The 1,022-nt window shown below is 36.3% G+C and overlaps 1 protein-coding gene across 1 annotated transcript; it reads right to left on the reverse strand.

The window, feature by feature from the left end:
- Positions 1 to 6: 6 nt before the first annotated feature.
- LOC111084397 (sphingosine kinase 2-like) lies at positions 7 to 888 on the reverse strand. The gene has a single exon (XM_022381121.1). It carries the CDS (start codon positions 810 to 812, stop codon positions 255 to 257), a length of 558 nt encoding a protein of 185 aa, XP_022236829.1. The 5' UTR covers positions 813 to 888; the 3' UTR covers positions 7 to 254.
- Positions 889 to 1,022: the final 134 nt, after the last annotated feature.

Below are 1,022 nucleotides of genomic sequence, written 5' to 3' on the forward strand. Positions count from 1 at the left end.
TTAGAAACAATGCACTGTGATTGGTTAATCTAATTAAAATAATGGTTCACCAAACAAATCATTACTATTACAACTGCTATAGTACAATACTATTTTGCGAGTTCTATAGACTCGGTATGGTTAGGCCTACTTTATAGATTAAACGTGCGAGACTTCTGCTCATATACATTGTTCCACAAGTTTTTAGGCCTACCTTATAGAATAAATGTCTTCTGCTCATATAAATTGTTCTATAATTGTGATTCAACACCTATTTACCTGGACATGACATTAATTGTAAATGGGAGGATTTCTCCCTGCAAAGGTTGACATTTCATGTAATCCCCATCAATAGCGAAGTCACTTCTACTGTCAAACGGTTCTAGACGAAACGCCAGAACTGGAATGGTATCCACGAAGGAGGAATTCACATGTTTGCCTTCTCTCATAGCAATTAAAACGTAAGGAACGCATATACGAGGTACGTGACCTTGTAACAAAGTTAACCAAATAGTGTCATCATCAAATTTAGCATTTGGTGCAAGTGACGTATAGGTGGACACCCGGCTCACATATGAACACCCGATCATATAAAACTCTCCCTCGATAGTCTCCCAGTCATCAGGTACAGGTTGATCCCATTTCGGGAGGAAGGACGTCATCATCTTCCATGAAGGAAATAATGAGCCATCCTCCAAAGACGTAAAATTTTTTGACTGAAGATGAGGATTTCCGTGGCAAGTAGTAACACTCTTACAGTTATCATTTTTATAGAGAAAACAGGGACGTTGGCTATTCTGAAGCTCAATTATCGACTCCCTTGCACGTGCCATTTTAGTTCGATTCTCTTTTGTTGCTCGCACGAAAGATAAGCGACATCTGTACTTTTTCGGTCCTGAAAAAGATAAAATTAAAATTAATAAAAGATATATATATAATAAAATTAATGCAAATTAGTATTACATTGAAGGAAACTATGTGGCGATTATTTTACAAGATTAGTAAAAAAAAATATTATTTCAAAAAGTGGAATAGCGATCGTC

The sequence above is a fragment of the Limulus polyphemus genome, unplaced genomic scaffold, assembly GCF_000517525.1.
Source record: "Limulus polyphemus unplaced genomic scaffold, Limulus_polyphemus-2.1.2 Scaffold23682, whole genome shotgun sequence".
Lineage (NCBI taxonomy): Eukaryota > Metazoa > Arthropoda > Merostomata > Xiphosura > Limulidae > Limulus > Limulus polyphemus.

What these genes read in the sequence shown, in the direction of transcription:
- LOC111084397 (XM_022381121.1), bottom strand. Translation starts at nt 812, where the DNA reads ATGGCACGTGCAAGGGAGTCGATAATTGAGCTTCAGAATAGCCAACGT.